General features: G+C 40.5%; 1 protein-coding gene across 5 annotated transcripts in view; it reads left to right on the top strand.

The window, feature by feature from the left end:
- The window catches only part of l3mbtl2 (L3MBTL histone methyl-lysine binding protein 2), a 155,172-nt gene that overhangs the window by 55,881 nt on the left and 75,305 nt on the right, over window positions 1–23,986 (top strand). For all 5 annotated transcript variants that reach the window (XM_048617719.1, XM_048617718.1, XM_048617717.1 and 2 more), the window contains exons 12-15: window positions 1,571–1,718; window positions 5,111–5,190; window positions 7,398–7,632; window positions 14,204–14,272. In XM_048617719.1, the coding sequence (XP_048473676.1) occupies window positions 1,571–1,718; window positions 5,111–5,190; window positions 7,398–7,632; window positions 14,204–14,272 (532 nt within the window). The remainder of the gene's footprint in view (window positions 1–1,570; window positions 1,719–5,110; window positions 5,191–7,397; window positions 7,633–14,203; window positions 14,273–23,986) is intronic.

Below are 23,986 nucleotides of genomic sequence, written 5' to 3'. Positions count from 1 at the left end.
TCAGCCAGGGCTCCCTGATTGAGTCTGTTAACCTGATCCAATCAGGGAACTCATGCTCTGAGGTTGACATGGCTGACCTCGTTACAATCACTACACACTGGATTGATTGCTGGGATTAGGGTTTTTCTTTGAAGAGATACTAATCAGTCTAGGCCTGCACATCATAGAATTTAGAATAATGTAAGGTGATCCTTTTGAAGTGTGCGGCATTCTTAAGGGGCTTGACAAAAAAGAACTGTTGGGAGGATGTTTCCCCTGCTGGGGAGTCTAGTTCCAGAGATCATCGGCTCAGAATAAAGGGTTGGCCATTTAGAACTGAAAGGAGAAATTTCTTCTCTTGGGATTATGCATCTTTGGATTTATCTACCACTAGAGAGCTGTGGGTGTTTAATTATTAACTATATTGAAAACAGAGTAGAATCCAAAAATGTATCGAGGGATGGCACAAGAAAATGGAATTAAGGTTTAAGATCGCCCGTGATCCTATTAAATGGCAAGGCCAGCTTGAAGGGCCAAATGTCCTAATTTATTTCTTATGTTTGTATCTGTTCATACCACTTCATTGGGTATTTGCATTCTCTCTAAGGCCATGTTTTACCCAAAGTGTTGTTGCCCTGATTTCACTTAATACTCCAACTGGGACCTGACTAGCTTTTATATATATGTAAAAAAATTAACATAACTCCTTTGCTTTATTGTGCTGCCCCTAATGATAAATTTAAGGACATTATATGATATCATAACAGCTTTCACGACTTGTCATGTCAATGTCCAATATGTGTGAGCACCTGGTATCTTTATCCCTGAACCCTCCCCCCTGCACCGCTTTAAAATTGTAGCTGATCTCTCTTCATTCTTGCTGCTGACATGAGTCATTTTTACATAAACTTCACCTTTTTGCATTTCTGTCCATTTCACCAATAAACCTGTGTCCTACTGAAACATGTTAATATCCTCTTCCTGTTTGCTACATTTCTGAATATGTATCATTTTTGATGGTAAATTGCATGTATTCTTCCTGAATGCAGGTCATTAGTCTGTATCCAAAAGGTGTAGTGATCCCAACCCCTGGGTAGTGCCGACCATACAATTCCTCTAGTCTATAAAACCAAATTTCTCCACTACAGTACTGCACTCGGTTGCATATTTTGTGTCTCTGATTTATGCAGCAATTACACAAATTTTGATCTATAACAAATTTTATTTATTGAGGTTTAATGTCTTCTCTACGCTTGAGCTCTGGCTTTCCAGCTATGCTTACTTTACCCTGAGTTCACACCCAGCCTTAACCAATCAAGTGTAGGAAGCACCAATAGTAAAAGAAAAAATCATAATTAAAAATAATAATTAAACGCTAAACATTTTGCTTTCTGCCGCTTAGTCAATACTGTGTCCCTGCTCCCTTTAAACCAACTGCATTTGATTTTGCTAACAAAACCAATTGCCAAGTGGCGAAAATATTGTCTTTCCTGATGCTAGGTTTCAGATGAGCTGGTTAATTTGGGGCAGAAATCATATTATACAAGACCAGCAGAAGTGATTAACTGCTTTGTATCTTGTGGAACAACAGGTATTGTTGGATGGATATCTGATGATTGGAATTGATGGATGCGAGGCGGCTGACGGTACTGACTGGTTCTGTTATCATGCTTCCTCTTGTTGCATCTTTCCTGTGGGATTCTGCAAGAAGAATGACATTGAATTAACGACTCCCAGAGGTAAGTCACATGTTGAAACTAAACTGCCACCTTTTTAAATGGTTATCAAATATTAGCAAAGGAAGAGCCCCAAATAAAATTATGGATAGCAGCATGGATGAAGCCTCCTGAGTACGAGTGAATTTAGATCCCAGGAGAGAACAAAATTGTTGTTTTGTTTCTGTTTTCCCTCCTTTTTTTTTTCCCCCTTTATCCACCACTTCTTGTCCCACTGACACTGTTCACGTCCCCGGAGAGAATGTTGGCTGACGCAAAGTTCTGTTGTGCTGTCCTGTCCAAGGTTTGTTTTGAATGTGTGAAGCTAGATAGTAAGCATAGCCGGCATACACTTACTATGCACTATTTGACCCTGGAAATTGATGTGTTACCTGATGTTTCCATGAATGTGTATAATACCCCTTCATGCTCTTAATTCATTCCAGCAGGAGACACTGGATGAGTGGAAACCTTGAAGCATTCCTTCACTTGTTCACTGGTTGTGGAGGCCCTTCATATGAGGCGCATGGATAGGGTGAACAACTAAGGCCTTTTCCCCAGGGTAGGGAAGTCCAAAACTAGAGGGCATAGGTTTAAGGTGAGAGGGGGAAAGATTTGAAAAGGACTTGAGGGGCAACTTCTTCATGCAGAGGGTGGTGCGTATATGGAATGAACTGCCAGAGGAAGTGGTGGAGGCTGGTACAATTACATTTAAAAGTCATCTGGATGGGTATGTGAATAGGAAGAATTTTAAGGGATATGGGCCAATTGCTGGCAAATCTGGTCGGTATGGACGCCTTACACTGAAGGGTTTGTTTCTATGCTGTACCTCTCTGACTCTATCCCATCACTCAGCTATAATCAGTGCAGATTGAAGATGGCCTGAATCCTTCAGCCTTTCCTTTTAGTTTAACTGACAATTGTCCAGTGTCAAGAGAGTGACCGGTTGTTGTAAACTGAGGAACAGAATGACCGTGAGGATAAAACTGGCTTCCATTAGCCAATATAAAATTTTTTGAATGATCGGTCATGCTTCATTGATTTTTTTTTTGGGGGGGCGGAGGGGAGCGGAGATGTGGGGGCGGTGGGTTAACTTTAGTAGACAGTGGAATATCTGTGGATGCAGTTTGCAGATTACCAGAAGACATTTAACAAGGTTCCACATAAGAAACTGGTAACCATAATTAAACCTATTGGGGTTGAAAGCCAATTATTGTCCTAGTTAAGGGATTGGCTCGGTAATAGTAGACAAAGAATAGGCATGATGTGTACGTATTCCAATTTGAATAAAATGGCTGGAGTTGTTCCACAAGGAACTGTCTGGGTCCTCAACTATGAGCAGTATCCTCCTCCAAACTAAAATGCCCACTTTCAGGCGTTAATCACTCAAAATCAGGTCAACTGGATGGTACATATAATTTGTGAGCCTTGCACCAGAAACCTGAAGCAACTGCTCTACTCAAAACTTGGTCACAGCAGGACACTTCCAGGAAGACAGCAGTCAAACCTCAGGATATTCTCCAAAGGTATCCTGAACAGGTTAAACATTTTCACTTTGTGGGTTGTGACTGACCAAAATAGGGAAGGTCATTTCAGGAAGGCATGAAATATATCAAGAGACTTACTTGGGAGCACGCAGAGATGAAGTTGAGACATTAAAGTATGTGCAAATCTCCAAAAAAACCTCATCGACTTAACCCTTTAGGCATCACCTGCCCCATATGTGGCAGATGATATTGACAAGAGAGCCGTGTATTTAAGTTTGTCATTGGTGCCATCGTGGTGTGGATTGGAGTAAAATTACAAAAAGACATTGGTAGCTTGAGTGACTGAGTGAAACCTATGGCAGATGGTTCTCAAGCCAAATAGAGAGAAAAAGATCTCTGGACCAGCAAGCCAGACCAAATTCCGGGATCTGACTTATCCCTTATTACCATCAGTTGGGATCATAAAAATTATTAACTTTAAATTTGTTTGTTCCTGTCACCGTAGCCACAGTGAGGCAATTGGCATTGTATCGCTTCTTTGCCTTTCTTCAGGTTCTTTCGGGCCATCTCCCACTTTTTTCTGAGTTTATTCTTTCCTCTTCTGTTTTAACTCTTGGTTTTTCCTTCAATTGTGCCAGGCCAAAGTTGGTACAGCTTTGTTTATCTATCATCTTCTAACTGTGCTGAGTGGCCCTTTGGTCCATGAACTTCAACTCTTGATCTAACCCACTCGTTGGTCTTTCTGTCCTTCCAGGTGATTCTCTACCTTTCCCATATTTCAATAGGCATCCTCTTCAGTCTGATTGACACATCCATAGAATGCAGTACTTCACTTGTGACTGTGGGAGATACTTTTCTAGCCTTTTGCTGATATTTTTGGACTCCCAGGCCCTACTTAAGTCACCAGTCAGCCACCTTTCTATAGTTAATCTAATTTTGGATTGTTAATGAGATGCAATTGGAGATATTGTTGATGAGATATTCACACCGGCGAATGGTGTTTGTGTCTAGAGGACTAGAATAAAAAGGGAACTTTTTCTGCAGATATACAAAGTTTTGCTTCGACCATTCTGAAGTACTCTGCTCTGGTTACCACACCTTAGAAAATACATATTGAGCTTAGAGCAGATGCAGTGTACATTAACCACCATGTAGATTAGGCTCAGTGAACTAGAGTTGTAGGTGAGTCGAAATTAGATAATCCAGCCTTGTGGTCCTTGGAAAGTAGAAGATGATCATAAGTGGGATTGAAAGAAGGCAGTGGCAGAGGACATAAATGTAAAGTCAGAGTCGGGTCAATTGGGAGAGAAATTGGGAAGCGGTTTCTTTATGGAAGAGGTCAGAGAAGTGTGGAGTATGCTCAGAAAAAGCAGTAAATTCTGGTTGAATAGATAAAGTCAATCTGAGACAGGTTTGTCCAAGGGTATTGAGGGATGTGGAACCAGGTTGGATGGATGATGTTAGAACTTAGATCGGCCAGGATCTCATTCAGTGGTGAGAATGAGAAACCTGCTGACAGTGGTTTAAGTGAATAGATGCATTTAAGTGAAAAACTAGAGAGAGAAGCAAAATAATGATTGGATGGTTGAATTAAATGAGGAAAGGGTGGAATGAGGCCAGAGGGGAACTAAATGCCAACACAGACTGGTTGGGCTGAATGGCTTATTTCAACACACATCTTTATGTAAATGGAAGAACAGGGCTGAGAAGCTCCTGTTGGCGTTTGTTTTTCTATAACTGCATTTTCCATTGGAGGTTTGGACACTTGCTGCTTAAATGTCCTTGGATGGGGCGTTATTTAATATGCATGTTTATTGTAAGTGAGCACCTTGTTCAAATGCCTCCGTCATGCCTCATTATCCTCTTGTTTGATTTGCTATACAGTGAGAAAATTCTCTGCTCATGGGCTTCTCTATCTTCTGATTCCAGGTTGGGAGAAGTGCTTTGACTGGGATACATACTTGAGAGATACTGGTTCCAAAGCAGCTCCTGCAAGTCTATTCATTAGGGTAAGTAAGGCAGATACTTTCTGCATAATTTTATAGCAGTGACTACTGGATATGGAAGGCCACGAATATACTTCATGTTATTCCTCTCCACCGAGGGGCATAATCTTAAATAATTAAGATGGTTGAAAGTGAATTACATTATCATAGAATCCCCACAGTGTGGAAACGGGCCATTCGGCCCAACAAATGCACACCACCCCTCCGAAGAGCATCCCACCCAGGCCTATCCCTCTACCCTTTCCTTGTAACCCTGCATTTCCCATGTCTAATCCACCTAATTTACATTCCCCTGGATACTACAGGCAATTTAGCATGGCCAATCCACCTAACCTGCACATCTTTGGACTGTGGGAGGAAACCGGAGCACCCGGAGGAAACCCGCACAGACACGGGGAGAATGTGCAGACTCCACACAGAGTCGCCCGAGGGTGGAATTGAACCCAGGTCCCTGGCGTTGTGAGTTCGCAGGGCTAACCATTGAGCCATCATGCGACCCCTATTCCTACTCTGTTTCCTATGGACTGAATGGCCTACTGCTATATTTCTATTTTACAGAATAGAATCCTCACAGCATGGAAACCAGCCATTGGGCCTAACAAGTCCACAACAACCCTCGGAAGAGCATTCCACCTACGTCCATGCCCCTACCCTATCCCTGCATTTCCTATGGCTAACACACCTAACCTACACATCCCTGAACACTGGGTAATTTAACATGGCCGATCCACCTAACTTGCACAACTTTGGACTGTGGGAGGAAACTGGAACACCTGGCAGAAATCCACACAGACACAGGGAGAATGTGCAAAGTCGACACAGGGAGAATGTGCAAAGTCCACACAGACAGTCGCCTGAGGGTGGAATTTAACCCAGGTCCCTAGTGCTGTGAGGCAGCAGTGCTAACCACTAAACCACTTGCTGCCCTACAAACCCCCCAAGGGCAATATTCCTTTAGAACATAGAACAGTACTGCACAGGAATGTACCCTTTGGCCCACGATGCTGTGCTGAACGTGATGCCTGCCCTTGGTCCATATCCCTCCATTACTTGCATGTTCATGTGCTTAAGCACCACTGTCGGATCTGCCTCCACCACTACCCCTACTAGCGCGTTCCAGACTCCTACCAGTGTGTATAAAAAAAAAACTTGCCCCTCACATCTCCTTTAAACTTTCCCCAAGTCACCTTAAATGCATGTCCCCTAGTATTAGACATTTTAACTCTTTGGCGGGGGGGAATAAAAGATTGTGACTACTAACCTTATCTGTGCATCTCATAATTTTATAGAATTCTATCAAACCTCCCCTCAGCCTCCGCCGCTCCAGAGAAAACAAGCCGAGTTTTTCTAGCTTGTCCTTTTATAGGTCATACCCTCTAATCCAGGCAGAATCCTGGTAAACCTCTTCTGTACCCTTTTCAAAGCCTCCACATCCTTCTTGTAATGTAGTGACCAGAACTGAAAGCAATACTGTAAGTGTGGCCTAACCAAAGTCTTATAAAGCTGCAATATGGAATTCTGACTCTTGTACTCAATTCCCCAACCAATAAAGGCAAGCATGCCATAATCTAATGAGTCTTTGGAAGAATGGGGAATATTTTATTTCAAAACAATAGGATGGCACAGTGGCTCAGTCATTGGCACTGCTGCCTCTCAGCGCCAGGGACCCAGGTTCGAATCCAGCCTCTGACGTACTCCTCATGTCTGCGTGGGTTTCTGCCGGGTGCTCCGGTGTGCAGTCTAGGTGAATTGGCCATGCTAAATTGTCCCTTAGTGTTCAGGGATGTCTAGGTTAGGTGTGTTAGTGGTGGGAAATGCAGGGTTACAGAGAAAGCTTGGAGGGTTGGTTCTGGGTGGGATGCTGTTTGGAGGGTCGGTGTGGACTTGTTGGGCTGAATAGCCTGTTTCCACATTGTAGGATTCTGATTTCTATTCTATGATAGAATATGTTGAACAAAATTGGGCTCTTGCTTTGGAGGGGAGAAGTATTGAAGGATGTACATAATTGATAAGAAGTTAGGATATTAAAAAGGTGAAATTGCAGAGATGGAACAAGCCTGATCTGTCATCTTGTCTACTTGTGTTCCCAGAGCCTACAGGCTACAGTAGACCTAAGATCTAAGGAGCAAAAATATACCCTCCCTTTGCAATATGTTGCAAGGCCTAGGATTGTAGGATTAAAAACAGCTTTGGTTTTCATCTTTTTTCAGGACATTCCATACCATGGGTTTGAACCTGGAATGAAACTTGAGGCCGTCGACCTGATGGAACCACGCCTGATCTGCGTCGCTACAGTGACACGCATAGTGAATCGTCTATTGCGGATCCATTTTGACGGGTGGAGTGATGAATATGATCAATGGGTAGACTGTGAGTCGTCAGACCTGTATCCAGTGGGCTGGTGTGAGTTGACCGGCTATCAACTCCAAATGCCTGTAGATCCAGGTAAAGTGCCAAAAATGGTAACCCTTTTCTCCAAATGGCGCAAGTATCTCTTCTTGCAGAATTAGTTTTGTAACTCTTGTGATAGTTAATTAAGTTAATTATCATGTCTCGCTCCACATGGCACCTCCTCTCTTGGTTCAGTTCCCACCCACCTAAATGCTGTCAATGCATCTTCACTATGGCGTAAATGGTAACCCTCTTGTCTGTGAATTAGAATGTTGAAGGTTCTGATCCAGCTGTTGGGGCGAGAGCGCAATATTCAGATTAATGCAGTTCAGAGGGGGAGATTCTTAATTATTGAAGATACTGCATTTAGAATGAGGTATTAAACTGAGGTATTGTCCATCCTCTGGTGGATGTTAGGAGATCACTAGGCATCACAATGAGCAGGGATTTCTGCTGGGACACCCCTTAAACCAAGAACCAGTTATGATCACATTACTGTTCGTAGAAGCTTACTGTGCACATGTTGACTGCTATGTTTTCCATATTACAAGTAACTTTACCTCATACTTTGGTTGGGAATTCATTGGCTATAAATCACTTTGGCATTGTCTCTGGTCACAAAGATGCTATTGAAATGCAAGTCTTTTTTCCTTTTCCTCCACATTGGCTTGTGGAATCTTATAAGTATCTATACTTTGTGCCTTTATATTTTATTCTCCCCATTAGTGTCAGATTTCTAACAATCCCTGTATAGATCAATGAATGAAAAGAGCTGAATTTCCCAATTGAAGCCACTAAAAGAAACAAATGGACAGGGTTTCACTTTTTGTACCTCCTACTTTAACAATCAATCCAAATACAACATAAATGAAACATGAATCAACTGAAAAATTATATTCAATTAAAACTGTAAATTGCACTTTTTAGCTGAGTTAGATTTGCAAACAGTTACTTTGTAGTACAGAATTTGAACAATGCTAGAAGGAGACATGTTCCTGATGGTTTTCACCTTGCAATCATTAAGACAAATGCATGAATGTCAAATTTCAAACTATCGCAGTTTATACTACAGGAGGAAAGGAATGCAGATTGGTTGACAAATTGATTCAGATTGGCGCAAGTGTAGTTTTGAAGACCTACAGGATCCCCAAGTTCTGAAAATGTTTTAAAAGTGCAAGGCTTGAACGTATTTGTTTGCTTTTCAGAGAATGGGTCCTGAATGCGAATATGTGTAGCTTCTCTCCAGCATTCTGATTGTCTTAAATTGGCAGGCAGTGTAGCTGTTACCAGATGGAGGATTGTTTAGCAATTGCTGCCCAATTGCAGAATCACACCTAACAGGAGATGGTTTGGGTTTTGCCGTTGTGGCTTGTTTGAGCACAGTCTAGACTCTACCTATGACCACCAACCAAAATAGTCAGATGTTTGCTTTTAATAAGCCAGTTGTTAGAATGATAGGTCTCATGGATTTGCTGGTAGTCTCTTTAACACACAAATATGTCATATCCGGCCCAAAGGCCTTCACAACTCATTCTTCCAGTGGTTACGTTCACGTCCTTTTTGTCACATAGAATTTTATCCTGCAATTGCCTCGAACAACAGCTTTCTGCATCTGAGTTTCAGTATATGATTGTCAACGAAAGGGCACCCCTCTTCAGAACCTCTCTTTTTCTCCTTTCATTACAGTCCTGATGACCTGGACTACCTTGAGTTGCTTACAACTGAAAGCTCAATAACCCCCTGATATGTAGTAAATCTGGCTCTGATTAAAAACTGAGGCAACAGTAGTAAGTTTTCTTCACTATCTCAGCTGTTAGAACCCAGTCTTCAGTTTTTATTGCTTTTTAGCTGTGTCACTTATACAGCTCCTTGCTTTCTAAGCTGCTTTGAGCACTCCTTTTCCCCCTGAATCCCAGAAATAAGAACTTTTCGTATCTTTTTTGTTGGGGTCTGTCTCAAAAAGTACAGATGTCAATACCAAAGTTAGGGCAGACAACAGCACTCAAACTGCTGATTTCATCAGAATATCTGTAGATATAGCATTAAGTAGATTGATGATACAACTCTGCCACTCCCTTGTTACTACTACACTTCTAGATTGCTGATTTTGTTTTGCAGGAGGGCATGCTTTCCTCTAATTAAACATCATCTTTAAATCCCTCCTGCTCTGCTCTCACTGCGAGCTCAGCTCCTTTGCTGCTGATTCTCTATAGATCTCTAGCTTTCCTTCAGATTAAAACAGCTTGTGAAATTGTCTCTTAATTTGATAATGAAATGAGTTTTAAACTCTACATGTACTGTCCCTCACTAAGAGCTCCCCTGAACATTGCCTCCTTCTGCCTGCATTGCTTCCAGATTGAATTACTCTGAACCTCACTAGCAGGCGGTCTGCAGTTGTTCAAACAGGTGGCTCACCACCATCATCTTCATGGCAACTAGAAATTGGTACCAATTCCTGGCCTAACCATTGATACCTGTGTGCTTAGAAAATAATTTTTAAGTACACTCGAGTTTTCATTGGCCTGTCACCCATCCCTCTTGATGAAGTGCAATCTGTTCAGAATTCTGCCCTACATGAACTGTTCCAGGTTGCCCCGCACTTGAATGTCGGGTTCACAAATTCTTTAAAGACATTAACAGCTTGGCATGTGGTGACATTCTTAAGAGGATGATTGACTTGGCTTTCTGTGCAGTGTGGTGTAGAAATGCAAATAAATTCAGAGGTGATTGAAGGATTTCTGCATCAGAGGGGAGCAATAGATAATCTCAAGGAAGTTTGAAGTTTCGAAGATTGATCGTTGTTGTTTTTGGATAAAATTTTGGTGAATTTTCACCTGATCTTTTCTTTTGCATTTCATATAAAAATTGATATAAAATTTGTCTCAATTTAGCCTTCAGCTGCAATGGGAATTAAATTTAATAAACCATTATTAACCCTATTGTTTTCTTGATTTCTACAGTCCTTAACAAATTGCTTTGGATTCCCAGTCTGCCCAAAATCTTTCTGCCCACCTCTAAATAACCATATAGTAACTTTCCCCATTATCTGCAGTGCCGTTCAATCCTCTGCCCACCTGAATGCACTATTCTTTTGACTATGACTGTCTGCACCCAGCCCCCACAGCCCCCTCTCCTTCATGCACTGACAGTTACTAAGTTTTCTGATGCCTGCCCTGCTCTATGGAAGTATTTATTAGGAATTCAAGAATAGGCACTATTTTTCCTCTTTTTGTTTTTAAAAGCCTCCTCAGAACCTCTTTAGCATGAGTTCTTCTGTTTGTCATACAAGCTCAGGCCAGACCTCAAGATTTCTTTTTAAACAATCTTCATTAGCAAATTTACGTTTCTGTCATCCTTCCAGTCTTTCTCAGTGTCTGAAACAAAAACAGAAATTGTTGGAAAAACTCAGCAGGTCTGGCAGTATTTGTAGAGAGAAAGAAGAGTTAATGTTTCAGGTCCAGTAACCCTTCTCAGCTTCTGCCTTTGTAAAAGCATTAGAAAAATGGCAGACTAGAGAAGGCCTATTTATCTCAACTGCTCAACTGTAAGGCTTTATAATTATGCTCCCTCTACTCCTCTCGAAATCCTTATGATCACCTGCAGAGCCTGAAACCCAGAATTTAAAAAGCTCGGGCTCGTTGGGGGCAAACGTCTGAATTGTACTCCTGAGGGCACCCTTTGATCAAAACCCGTCCAATAAATGAATTGGGCTGACTGATCACTGGTATAGCATCTCTCACTAATATGGGATAGCTTTCATTCCAGCAAGAAATCACTCCAACATTCCCTTGAAGTCTTGGGCTGAAAAATGGCAAGTAACATTCATGCCACACAAATGCCAGGCAATGACCATCTTCAATAAGAGACAACCTGGCCTCCATCCCTTGGCATTCAATGGCATTGCCATCACTGAATGCCCCACTGTCAATGTCATTGATCAGAAACTGAACTAGACTCTCCAATGAAGTACAATGGCTACGAGCAGGTCAGAGGCTAGAAATACTACTGCAAGTAGCTCCCTTTTTGACTCCCCAAAGCCTGTCTGCCACCTACAAGGCACAAGTCAGGAGTGTGATGGAATACTCCCCACTTGCCTGGATGAGTGCAGCCTCAACAACACTCAAGAAGCTCAACACCATCCAGGACAAAGCAGCATGCTTGATTGCCATCACATCCACAAAACATCCTTTCCCTCTATCACCAATGCTCAGTGGCAACAGTGTGTACTATCTGCAAGATGCATTGCAGAAATTCACCAGAGATCCTTAGATAGCACCTTTTGAAACCCATGACGACTTCCATCTAGAAGGACAAAAGCAGTAGATGTATGGGAACATTACCTTCTCAAGGGCAATTAATGCTGGCCAGCCAGCAATGCCCACATCACACGTGTGAATAAAAGAATTTCAATAAATTAGTATTCACTGCAGGAGGTGACAACTGTTCTAAGAAACCTTTTATTTTGCAGGAAGACTTCTATCCGCATCTCAAAGAGAATAAGTGCAAATTGCTTAATTTGATGCAATAATAGCTGATCTCAGGCTTCAATGTTACTTTCTTGCCCTCTTTCCCCCATGGCCCTCAGTTCCCTGAAAAACCAAACATTTGCCAATCCCATCCTTAAATATATTGGTCCACAACCCTCTGGACCAAGGTTTTGGGGAATACTATTTAGGAAGGCTTAAACTAATTTAATAGGCGAATAGCCATCAGATGAAACAGTGGGGAAGATAAACGAGGTAAACAAGGTTTACAGAAGACTGGGAGAAGCAAATAGCATTCCATAAGGAAGATTCTGCTAAGGGACAAATGCAAAGCACTCAAAGATGGGTTTGAAGTGCATATACGTCAAACATAGTGATTGCAGTACAGAAGGTGACCATTTAGTGCTGGTTCTTTGAAAGAGCCCTCACACTTGACCTCCTAGATCTTTTTTTTTTTCCCTCTTGTCTGCAACTCCCGTATCTATCCAACTCCTTTCAAAATTACCTCTGGCTGCGGCTTCCACCATCTTTTCCACTTAAGTATTTCGGAAACTAACAACTGAGTGGAGCAGTTTTTCCATTCCCCCCTCTAGTTCCTTTGGCAAAGCTTTTGGTATCTATGACCTTGACTGAGTTGGTGAAGTCATTTTGAAAACATGAGTTAGACAATGTCTTAACCTTCGTTTCAAGGAGAGCAGTCTTGTGGAGGGCTTACCTTATGAAGAAAGGTCGAACAGCTTGGGTCTTTGAAAATTGGAATTTAGAAGAATGAGAGGTAATTTTAATGGAACTCCTGATGAGATTTGATTAAGTTGGGTTCTGAAAGGATGTTTCCATTTATAGGCGAGGCTGGAACTGGGGTGGGGGGGCTGGAAAAATTAATGCAGAGAAGTGTGAAGTGATATATTTCATGGACAGAACAAAGAGGCAATATAAACTAAATGATACAGTTTTAAAGAGGGTGCAGGGATGGGAGGTTTGTATTGCTGGACAAGTTAAGATGGGTTTTTTTGGGGATTCTTGTAGAATACAAAAAAGTTAAGCTAAACCTTTATAAATCAGGCATATGGTCCTCACTTGGGGTGCTTTGTTCAGTACTGGGTGCTGCATTTTGGCAAGAATGTCAAAGCTTTGGAGCAGGTGCAGAAGAGATGGTACTCAGAATGAAGTATTTGCTAGAAAAGCCAGGATTGCTGTCTTTAGAGCTGAGCATGGTAAGATGGCATTTAACGGGGGTGCTCAAAATGCTAATTGGTTTTGAAGGGTAATTCAGCAATAAACATTCTTTCAGCTGGCAGATGGATTGGAAACCAGAGGACACAGATTTGATGTGATTCACAAAGGAATCTGTGATGAGATCACAACACAACAAGTTGTGATCAGAATGCATTTCTGCGAAGTGGAGATTTGGTAATAACTTTCAAAAGATAATTAATTCAATATTTGAAGGAAAAGCGTTATGGGGGAAGAAAAAGCTCATCATTTGATTATTCTCTTTTTTTTTTGGTTTTATGGGAACATGAGGAATGGAAGCAAGTCCAGGCGATGCTAGAGCAGTAGGAAAGCAAAGATGATCATGGAGTGAATTCATAATCTCAGTCTTGTTCTCCTGCACAAGTGGCAAATGGTGTGTGAGAGTGAATGGTCAGATATGTTTTCTTACTGCTAAAATCAGCCATGGAGGACTCTGGAAAATATCAGGAAGTGGTTGCAGGAAGTAGAATGTATGTTGCGGATTCAGCATCTTGACTGGCAAGTAGTGCAGGGATAAGAAGAGTCGAATGTAAGTGACCCATGGTTACAATTATCCTGTGTTCAACCATAGTAAAAATGTAGTGTCAGTTGCCTTCTTGGTTGCACACTGAGAGTAGTGAGGTGAAGGAATAACCATAAAGAGCAAGAAGTTGCGTTCAAGCAAAGACTACTATTGTGATGAATCCATTATGAATAAATAATGTTAACCCTGACTGTCATCCTTTGGCTGCTGCACCCCAATGAATATGAGTAGAAGAACTATGGATCTTGTATTTTTTTCTTTACCTGTGACCCTAATGTTTATGTTGTCCACTCCCATTCAGATTGCCTTTGGAAAGATGGGTCTTTGTTGTAGTACACTAATTTCTTTTTTTATTTTAATCCAGCTCTGGAAAAACCTGCCACGAAATCAACAGAAGCCCCTAAGACAAAGAGGAAACCTTACGGGAAGAAAAGTAAGTCCTCTCATGTTTGTTTATTTTTCCCAGATTGAAATTGCAAAATTATGTGTAGTTTTGGGGCAAAGAGTTGATCAGAAATGTTAGCTTCCACTTCTGCAGCCCCTGGTGATTCAGATATGGGCATTAACTTACTAAACTATCTTTACCCCTCAAATTATTCCGTGAAATATCCTGAACATGACGATATCTACAAGGTTTCTTTTTAAGACCATTTCAAATTAAAGGGTTCATGTGACATTATTTTGTTCTCATTTAAGTGATCTTTTTAGATTGTGTTGTTTATTCTGACCAAGGTTGAATACATTTCAAAAGATTTGCATGCTGTTTAATTATTATTATTTCTTTTATTGGTAGAAGTTGTGACATTGACAAGCTTGCGACATTTGATTATTTTGGCTGTTGGGTGAAACAGTTCTCCATCCTTGATTTAACATTGCTGGGTATATTTGAGCACATTTCTGACTATTCCCTAATCTGTGAGGGAGATGATCAAAATGTTAATATTCATTGAGTTCTGGATTGTGGATAGCGCATTTGAGATTTCCCCATTTATAATACCAGGTTGTGAGGTTCCACATTCTATAGAAAAGTGCAACAGTCATGTTGAAATTATTGTGCCCCTTCCTTGTCAGTGTCTTTTTTTTATCCATTTTGTCTTAAATGTAAATGAAGGAGGAGTAGCGAATGGTAATGTCACTGCATTAAAATCCAGCGTTCCAGACTCATGCTCTGCCACACAGATTCAAATCCAACTACAATAGCTAGTGGAATTTAAATTCAATTAAAAATTATGGAATATAAAACTAGTGTTGTCAGCACTGAAATCGCTATTGATTTGTCACTAAAACACTTCTGGTTCACTAAAACCCATCTGGTTCACTCCAGTCCTTTTCAGAGAAGGTAATCTGCCATTCGTAGCTGGTCTGGTCTGCATTTGACTCCAGACTGACAGCAGTGTGGTTGTCTTAACTGCATTTTGAAATGGCCCAGCAGCAGCAATTAAGGGTGGGAAACAAATGCTGGCCTTGCCACTGATCCTCTCATACCATGAATGAATTAAAAGGTATATTATTGGACTTTTGCTATATCTAAAATTATACCGTTTGGTTGGGCTGCATGTTTCTAGGAGACCAGCAGATCTTCGCTGATGGCTTAGAAAATGTATCTTCTGAGCAGTAGAGCCATTAAATTCAGATTCAGTCTGCGGGCTGCGCTGCATTTGCTGACCTCGGTCAAGGTAGCTCATTGAGTCCTATAACAATTTTGTATGTTTCAACAGTGTAGATGCAGGAAGTATGTTTCCCCTGACTGGGGGTCATGTTGTTTGATAGCACATTTAGGTTCTTTAGAGACTGGTTTAGGATGAGGCAAAGTGAAGGACTGCCTTCAGGCTTAGACTTCAAAGCCACGCTGTTTATTATATGTCCGTACTGACTGCTGCCGTACATGGTAATCATAGGTATGCCAAGCTCCAACCTAAAGATACGTTAGGTAAGGAGTAAACTATCTTCCCTGTGTGTTCATGTCTGTATGCCCTCAGTCTTCCTGAGGCAGCATTACAGTCTGCTTCCAGAGTTCTGGCATAGTCTAACTTCACCCACACTGGTATTTGTACTCAAACGTGAAGCTCTGTGATAGAACTACACGGTTCCTTCAGGATCTTATTGCCTTTGCACAACATTTGGAATTGGGGTGGGGACAGGGGACATTCTCAGAATAAGAGGTAGGCTATTTAGGATGGAGATGAGGAATTTCTTCACTCAATGGATATTAAAACTTTGGTGTTTTGTAGTGCAGAGAACTGTGGAGTTTTAATCATGAAATATGTTCAAGACGGAGTTAACAATTGTTTGTGCGTTGTAAAGATACCTCTGGATATGAGAATCAACGGGTAAAATGCTGTCGAAGTAAATGATCAGGTACGACATAGTTGAACGGTGAAGCAACCTCGAGGGGCCAAATGGCCTATTCTTCCCATGTTCCCACATTCTTATAAACTCAGTACCTCCTAGATAATGTGGAGGAATATATATTTGGTGTGGAGGATTTTGGTTTTTTTGTTTTGAAAGATCTTCTAATTTTTTTTTTTGTCTTTTATTGGAGTCAGTAGAATATAGTCATAGAGTTGTACAGCACAGAAATAGACCCTACGTCCCAACTCGTCCGTGCTGACTAGATATCCCATTCTGACCTAGTCCCATTTGCCACTATTTGGTCCCTCTCAACCCTTTCTATTCATGCACCTATCTAGACGTCTTTTAAATATTGTTATTGCATCAGCCGCCTCCAGCACCTCTGGCAACTTGTTCCATACATGCATCTCCCTCTGCATGGGAAAAGTTACTATTCTGGTCCTTTTTAAATCTTTCCCCTCTCACCATAAACCTGTGCCCTCTTGTTCTATGTTAATAATGAACCTTTTTGTGTGACACCAGGGTAGCATGGTGATTATGTTACTGTACTTTAGCAATCCTGAGACCTGGAATAATGATCCAGAGATGTGGGTTCAAATCCCATCCCAAAATTGGAAAATTTAGATTCAATTTAATTAAATGCTAGTATTCATAATGATGACCATGAATTTACTAAATTGTTGTTGGCAAAGAGAACTGCCCATTTCAAGGAAAGTCTGCCATTTCTATCTGATCTGGCCCATTATGACTCCAGACCAACAGAGGAGTATGAGAGATAACAAGGTGTAGAGCTGGATGAACACAGCAGGCCAAGCAGCATCAGAGGAGCAGGAAGGCTGACGTTTCGGGCCTAGACCCTTCTTCCTCTGCTGCTTGGCCTGCTGTGTTCATCCAGCTCTACACCTTGTTATCTCAGATTCTCCAGCATCTGCAGTTCCTACTACCACAGAGGAGTATGTCTGTTAATTCTCCTCTGAAAAGCAAACCATTCCATTGTGTTCAAGAAGGTGGTTCATTACTAATTTTTCAAAGGCTATTAGAGATGGGCAGCAAATGTTGGCCTTATCAGAAATGTCACTGTGAATGGTTTTCTTTAAAGTCTTAGACGGGCACAGCTATTAATGAACCTTTACTCTTTCCATAAGAAGATGAATTCAGAAGTCACATGACACCAGGTTGTCATCCAACAGGTTTATTTAAAATCGCAAGCTTTTGGAGTGCTGCTCCTTCATCAGGTGAAGATATCTTTGACAAAGGAGCAGTGCTCTGAAAGCTTGTGATTTTAAATAAATCCGTTGGGCTATAACCTAATGTCGTGTGACTTTTGATTTTGTCCGCCCCCGTCCAACACCATCATCTCCACATCATAAAAAGATGCTCTCACATTAGAGTGCCTCTTTACTGAAATTAGTTTGACAACTTTGAACATTTTGTATTTTATAATTATTTGTAATCAAGACATGATCTGAACAATAGACATTGTATAATGTACATGAGTTGAATTGACCTTGGGGCAGATTGTCAGCAAATTATTCTCTTCCATATTTACTGTCCATTGTAAATTACCGTTTCCTAAGCGATGCAGAGGAAAGCTGCAACTACCAGTGAGCCAGGTCACTTAACCTTCATGTCATCAGCACTCATTGTTTAATAGCTATATTAAAAATCAAATATTTATCACATAACTATATAGCAACAGCCAATTTGATATGATCAGTCAAGCTCATAACGTGATTCGTTTCCAATTGCTGGCAGTAATGTACATTTATACACACGGACACATTCTCTGTAAACAAAAGAAATATATTCCAGTTTGTGCCTCCTTTAAATTACATGGGAGCTTGGGAAGTCTGCAGATTTTCAGTTCTTTCTCCATGACGACACCTAGACCAATCAACTCTCACAGCTTTCTCCTCTAGACTACATTATTGTGAATTTGGCATTTTTGTGTTTGTCCTGTTGATTGCAAGGCAAAAAGCTTTGGCAAGTATCTATTTTCAGCAATGTTCAAGTTCTGTGAAGCAACTGTTGGTAGATATTTATCAATCGATTCATATGGCTTCCCCAAGGTGTTTTGAGCTGTACAGGCCACAGGTTCTTTGAGTTTTGCTGTTAGTTCGTGTGCCACAATCATTCTCCACACAATTAGGCAAGACTAAACAACAAAAAATCTCTAGTAGTTTTCTCTCTGATTGCAAGCGGGTAATTCATTAAGAGAAAATTTGAGGAAAAGGAGATTGGTTATATATAGTTGAAATATGTGCAGAATTGGATGTAGACATGCCTGACAAGAAAAGACTTTTTAAAAATGAGTAAACTTTTGGCTATGGAACATCCTTTGCAATAGGAGCTGCTAATCTCCAGGGCAAGAAGTTTGGAAAAAAAATCTGATGTTACCCCAATTAAAAAATGTTTAACTGTTAAATTGTTCAATATCTCTCAAGACTGTCTTGTAATAAATACTGAAAATGCTTGGTCACTATCCTGGGTAATTAGATTCCTTTGGCTGTAAGTGCACGATGGAGATGATAATCTTGCAGGTCATCTTGCTTTATTGGAATCCTATTTTGTTTTGTTTCTTACTGTCCTGCAGATGTTGCATAGATGAAGCACAGCCAAAAAGTCTGTTAGAGTTAACAGTCTGTATGAATTGTATTTTGTGCCTCTTCATTTAATTCCGTCAAAATAACTTTAAATTATTTTCTCCCTCATATGCTTATCTATTTTTCAGAGGATGTGGATACAGGTGGCTAGGGCAGTATTTATTGCCCACCTCTAATTGTGCTTGAGAAAATGGTGGTGGGCTCCCCTTTTGAACCACTAGCCCATGTGGTGTAAGTGCATCCACAGTGATATTAAGGGAGTTCCAGGATATTGACCCTGTAACCATCAAGGAAGAGTGTAGTTCCAAGTCATGACAGTGAATGCCTTGGAGGGAAATTTGCAGATGCTTAAGTTCCCATGCACTCGCTGCCATTGTCCTTCTCTAGGTGGTAGTTGTCATGAGTTTAGATGGTACTCTCAAAGGAACTATGGTGAATCGCTGAAGTGCATCTTGTAGATGGTACTTGCTGCTGTTTTTGTGCGTCAGTGATTGAGGGAGTGAATGTTGATGGGATGTCAGTCATCAGGGCTGCTTTGTCCTAGATGGCATCAATTCTCTTGTGTACTGAAGCAGCACTCATCCAGGTGGAAAGCATTTCATCATACTCCTGACTTTTGCCTTGTAGATAGTGGACAGGCTTTGGAGGGTCAAGAGATGAGTAACTCCAGAATTCGTAACCTCTGATCTGGTCTTGTAGCCACAATATTTTTATGGCTGGTCCAGTTCAATTTCAGGTTAATAGTAACCACAGGAAATTAATAGTGGAGGATTTAGCAATGGTGAAGTCTTTAAATGTCTAAAAATGGCTACATTCTATTTTGTTGGAGAGCATTGTTGCTTGCTGTTTTTGCAGCACGAGTATGCCACTTAAGAAGCCAAACGTGAATGTTCTCCAGATCTTCCTATATATGGTCTGAGACTACTTCACTACATGGGGAGTCACGAATGGCGCTAAACATTGTGCAATTATCAGTGAAAGTCCCCACTTCTGACCTTACAATGAGGGGTGGTCATCAATGATGCAGCTGAAGAAACAATCGGACAGTTTTTTCAGAATGGCATTAAAAAGGCATAACTAAAAGCACTCTGAACGCATCTAACATTCACAGTTAAATAGATGAATTAATGGCACTGGTAGAAGTAGTAGGATGTTATTTATTTGCCATTATGGAAGTTTGCTGCAGGGTGACCAGGACTGGGAACTGAATATTCGAGGACCTGTGATATTTAGGAGGGATAAAAATGAAGGGAAAGGAGGTGCATTAGTGCTGATAATGAGGGCTGGGATTAATGTATTAGTGAGACAGTATCTCTGATTGGAAGAATGATATAAAATTATTTGGGTGGAGTTAAGAAACAGCAAGAGGCAGCAGGTATTGCCCAGAGTGATTTTTAAGCCATCAAACGATGGTGATAATGTATAGAATGGCATAAATCCAAAATTAGAGGTGGTAAGGTGAATGCAGTAGTTATGGATGGCTTCAGTCTACATATTGACTTGATAAATTTAATGAGCACTGAGGCTGTGGAGGAAGAATTCCTGAAATATATTTGAGATAGTTCTTTGGAACAACACGTTGAGGAGACTGCTAGGGTACAGGATATGAGTGTAATGCTTTGCAAAGGGAAAAGGCTAATTAATAATGTTCTGAAGAAATCTTTAGGGAATAATGACCATAGAATTGATAAACACTTCCATGAAATTTGGTAAAGATGTAGTTTAATCTGAAGCTAAGGTCTTAAATCTAAACAAGTGCAATTATGAAGGTGCAAGGAAGGCTGATGTGGTGTATTGGAAAATTACATTAAAAGGTTTGATGATAGACAAGATAATGGCTAGTATTTAATTGATTTGTGCTTGGTTTTCAAAAAACATATGGTTCTATAAGGCAAGAATACCCAAAGGATAAAGTGCGAGTATCGTAGCTAGCAACAGGAGTTAAAACTATTATTAGATCAAAGGAGGGGTTTCCAAAGTTGCCAAAAAATATTGTAGTCCAGAGAATAGGGAAAATTTTAGAATTCAGCAAAGGAGAACCAATAAATTGACATGGTGTCAATATAATATGAATGGGAAATAGAACTATAACAACTGGATTGTAAAAGCAACTAAGCGTATGTAAAGAGGAAGAGATTAGCAAAGACAAATGTGATTCACCAGAAACAAAGATAGGTGATTTTATAATGGGAAGTAGAGAAATGTCAGAGAAGCTAAATAAGTACTTTCCTCTCTTCGCAGGAGAAGAGACCAGAAGTTTCCCTGAAATAATTCAAGGGTCTAGTGAGAATAGTATGGAACTGAAAAAAATGAGAGTATTAGTTTGAAAAAATTAATATTGGAGAAATTAATAGGACTAAATGTTGAGAATACCTAGGACCTAATTACCTTCACTTTAGCATGTTGAAGTAGTAAATGTAGCTGAGAGCATTTTTCAATTCTATTAATTCTGCAATGGTAGCTGCAGATGGGAAATGAAACCCTAATGTTTAAGGATGGAGAGCGAACAAAGGCAGGGAACTACAGATCTATTAGCTTGACATCAGTAGCAGGGAAAATAGAATCCTTTAGAAAGAATGCGATTACTGGATATTTAGAGAATAGTTGTCAGCCTCTTCAGAAATCTATGTTGATTCTATCATGTGTTATGAAGTTGTGTAGAGTAATCGTGAATTGGAAGGCAGGAAGCTAGAAAAAAGTAAAGGGAGAACAGTGATTGGTTCCTTTAAGAGGAAAAGTGCTTTTCTAAGCTTGGAGATTAACACAGAAAATGTCTAAGCAGCTGAAGGGGTACAGCCAGTTCAGAAATTGAAACATGTATCAATTGGCTGTATGATTGGAAACCTTGGGCTTGTTTTTGATGTTTTGGCAACTAGCTAAAATTAGCCAATTAATTTAAACCAAGCATTAGTGATTCAAAGCCAATTGAATTTAAATCTGACAGTTTTGACAACCTTGGACCAATTCTATTGTAAGAAAATTCATACGTCAGCGAAGATATAAAAGGAGAGGGCTTTTGAAAATCAGGGTGAGAACGAACTGTCATCTGAGGGGAAAAAAAGCATCTAGCTCTCTCAAGAAATCTTTACGAAAGCACCATCTATCCATAAAAGGTACCATGGCACTTCTAGCTAAGAGCACTGAAGCCTTCACAGAGGAAACATCCCTTACAACCAGATCAGCAGAAAAAAGATGTTTATGACTTGAAAACAGCAAAAGAAAGGCACGAAGACTTTGAGACACTAAGTTTTAATATTTCTTTATTACTTGGGTTTATATTAATGGGACATGTGGTTATTGGAACAGCATGACCAGTAGATTTTAGTTCAGTTAGGGAATAGTTAGTAGTTAAGGGGAAATTGTTTGGTTTGTTAGTAATTCTATTAATTTGTTCACTGTTAGGATTAAACAAATAAATTGTTACTTGTTACTTATAAAGTGAATGTCAGGGATTTTCTTTCATTTAACCACTCTTTTTAACAGATTATAAAGGCGAGGTGAGCTTCTCTGGGTGTTTTGGGTTTAATTATTACTACTCCCACTATAAAACAAGCCCCAGTCTGTTTCGGTTTAATGATCAGAGGGTTATGACCTCCCTCTTTTTATAATACATTTCACCAAGCTTGTTTGAGGGTTTCAAAGGATTTTACTGGCAGAGTCTTTAATGGGAATCCACTGGATGTGGTGTATTTAGATTTTCAGAAGAAGTCCTACAAAGGGAGTTAGTAAACAACGTTAAAATGTATGAGACTATGGATGATACACTAGCGTGAATTGAGCTTGGTTACCAGGCAGAAAACAGAATATGAGGAAAAAGATCATTCTCATTGTCAAATTTCTATGTTTGCAGATAGGCAGTTATCCCCTACATCAAATTTTCTAATCATCCTGTTCAGAAATGTTATTACACATCTCTGGAGCAAGTGGGACTTGAACCCAGGTCTCTCTGTCTAGGGGTAGGGATGCTACTGTTGCACCACAAGAGGTGCACACAGCATATGAGGAAAAAGATCATTCTCGGTTTGTTTGGCTGTGACTAACGGAGTACTACAAGGATCAGTGCTTGGGCCTGGAGGGGAGGGGTGTGCCTCTTGTGGTGCAACAGTGACATCGCTATCCCTAGACAGAGAGACCCGGGTCCAAGCCCCACTTGCTCCAGAGATGTGTAATAACATTTCCGAACAGGTTGATTAGAAAATTTGATGTGGGGGATAATTGTCTATCTGCAAACATAAAAATTTGACAATAGTACAAAACTACATTGGAATGAGAGTGGTGAGGGCATTGCAAAGCTGCTTCTTGAAGATTTAGGCAAGCTGAGTGGGCACGAGCATATCAGGTGGAACATAATGTGAATAAGTGTGAGGTTACCCACTTTAATAGGAGGAACCAACGTACAGAGCATTTAGATCATAAGACCACAAAATGTAGGAGCAGAAATAGGCCATTTGGCCCATTTACGTCTGCTCCACCGTTCAATGAAAATATTGCTGATCTAATGATCCTCAACTTCTCTTTCCTGCCATTTCCCCATAACCCTTGATTCCCTCGCTAATTATAAGTCTTGTTTATCTCAGCCTTGAACACACTTGATAAGCCAACTTCTCGGGTAAAGAATTTCACATATTGATTACCCTCTAATATTCGTCCTCAATTCCATCTTAAATGGGTGATCCCTTATTCTGAGATTACGTTCTGTGATCCTAGATTCTCCCTTAAGGAGAAGCTGCTTCTCATCTACAGTCAAACTCTTTCAGAATCTTAAATAGAAATTGCTGGAGAAACTCAGCAAATCTGGCAGCTTCTTTCAACGTGTGGGAGAAAAGAGTTAACATTTTGAGTCCAGTGACCCTTCATCAGATCTCCAATCCTCTGGAGCTCTTCCCAAACTTAAGGATTCTTGAAAGATTAATGCCGCTGTATCCATATCTCTGTAGCTACTTCTTTTGAAATCCTAGGATGTAATCCAGCAGGTCCAGGTGACTTATCAGACTTTAGCCCATTAGTTCCCATCATTTTTTTTTTCTCTCTAATCTCTTGTCACATTTCCTACCCCACAACTCCTGCATGTGTGCTCACGCACATATTTTCAGAATGCTATTAATGGCCTTCACTGTGAAGTCTGATGCAAAGTATCATTCACCACTTCTACAATTTCCTGTTCCCCATTATTACTTCCCCAGCCTTGTTAA

This window comes from Rhincodon typus, chromosome 37 (assembly GCF_021869965.1).
Source record: "Rhincodon typus isolate 14 chromosome 37, sRhiTyp1.1, whole genome shotgun sequence".
NCBI classification, from domain to species: Eukaryota; Metazoa; Chordata; class Chondrichthyes; order Orectolobiformes; family Rhincodontidae; genus Rhincodon; species Rhincodon typus.
This window is presented reverse-complemented; position numbering and strand designations above follow the sequence as displayed.